Raw genomic sequence first — 479 nt, forward strand, 5'->3', positions numbered from 1 at the left:
TTCTCCTTGGAGGATGTCAGATGTAATATACCTATCTTGAGTGTCTGTTAATTTTCTATTCAGTAAATGTCTTTTTATATACATATTTTATATATTATATTTTACTGGGATATATTGTAATTTTCCTACTGATTTATTGACACCCATACTCTCCTGTAGATTCCAACACAATGGACAGTACGCTGGGGAGTGAGCCCCGGCGCCGTGGGAGGTTGGTCACACCTGTAAAGCGACCTCATGAGAGCCACACAGGCCACCTCCCTCAGGTAAGCCTGGCTGATGGCGAGGGCTCAGAGACAGAGGAGGGGCACTCCGCAGCGGCCGTCCCTAAGAAAAGGCGGAGAGGCCCCAGGGCTCGCGCCAGCAATGACCCTGACGAGGAAGACAGCAGCAGCAAGAAACTCAGCAGCCAAGGCAACTACTCAGGCAGGAGAAGAAACCGGCATCCATCAGCAAGAGGAGGTAAGGATGGAACAAAT

At 49.3% G+C, this 479-nt stretch overlaps 1 protein-coding gene across 1 annotated transcript in view; it reads left to right on the forward strand.

Moving 5' to 3' along the window:
* Positions 1-462, forward strand: part of LOC119582352 (AT-rich interactive domain-containing protein 4B-like) — a gene marked incomplete at its 3' end in the record, with an annotated part of 36,609 nt that extends 36,147 nt beyond the window's left edge. The window contains 1 exon segment of the mRNA XM_037930567.1: positions 160-462. Coding sequence (XP_037786495.1) covers positions 160-462 — 303 coding nt within the window.
* Positions 463-479: the final 17 nt, after the last annotated feature.

This window comes from Penaeus monodon, chromosome 15, assembly GCF_015228065.2.
Source record: "Penaeus monodon isolate SGIC_2016 chromosome 15, NSTDA_Pmon_1, whole genome shotgun sequence".
Classification (NCBI taxonomy): domain Eukaryota; kingdom Metazoa; phylum Arthropoda; class Malacostraca; order Decapoda; family Penaeidae; genus Penaeus; species Penaeus monodon.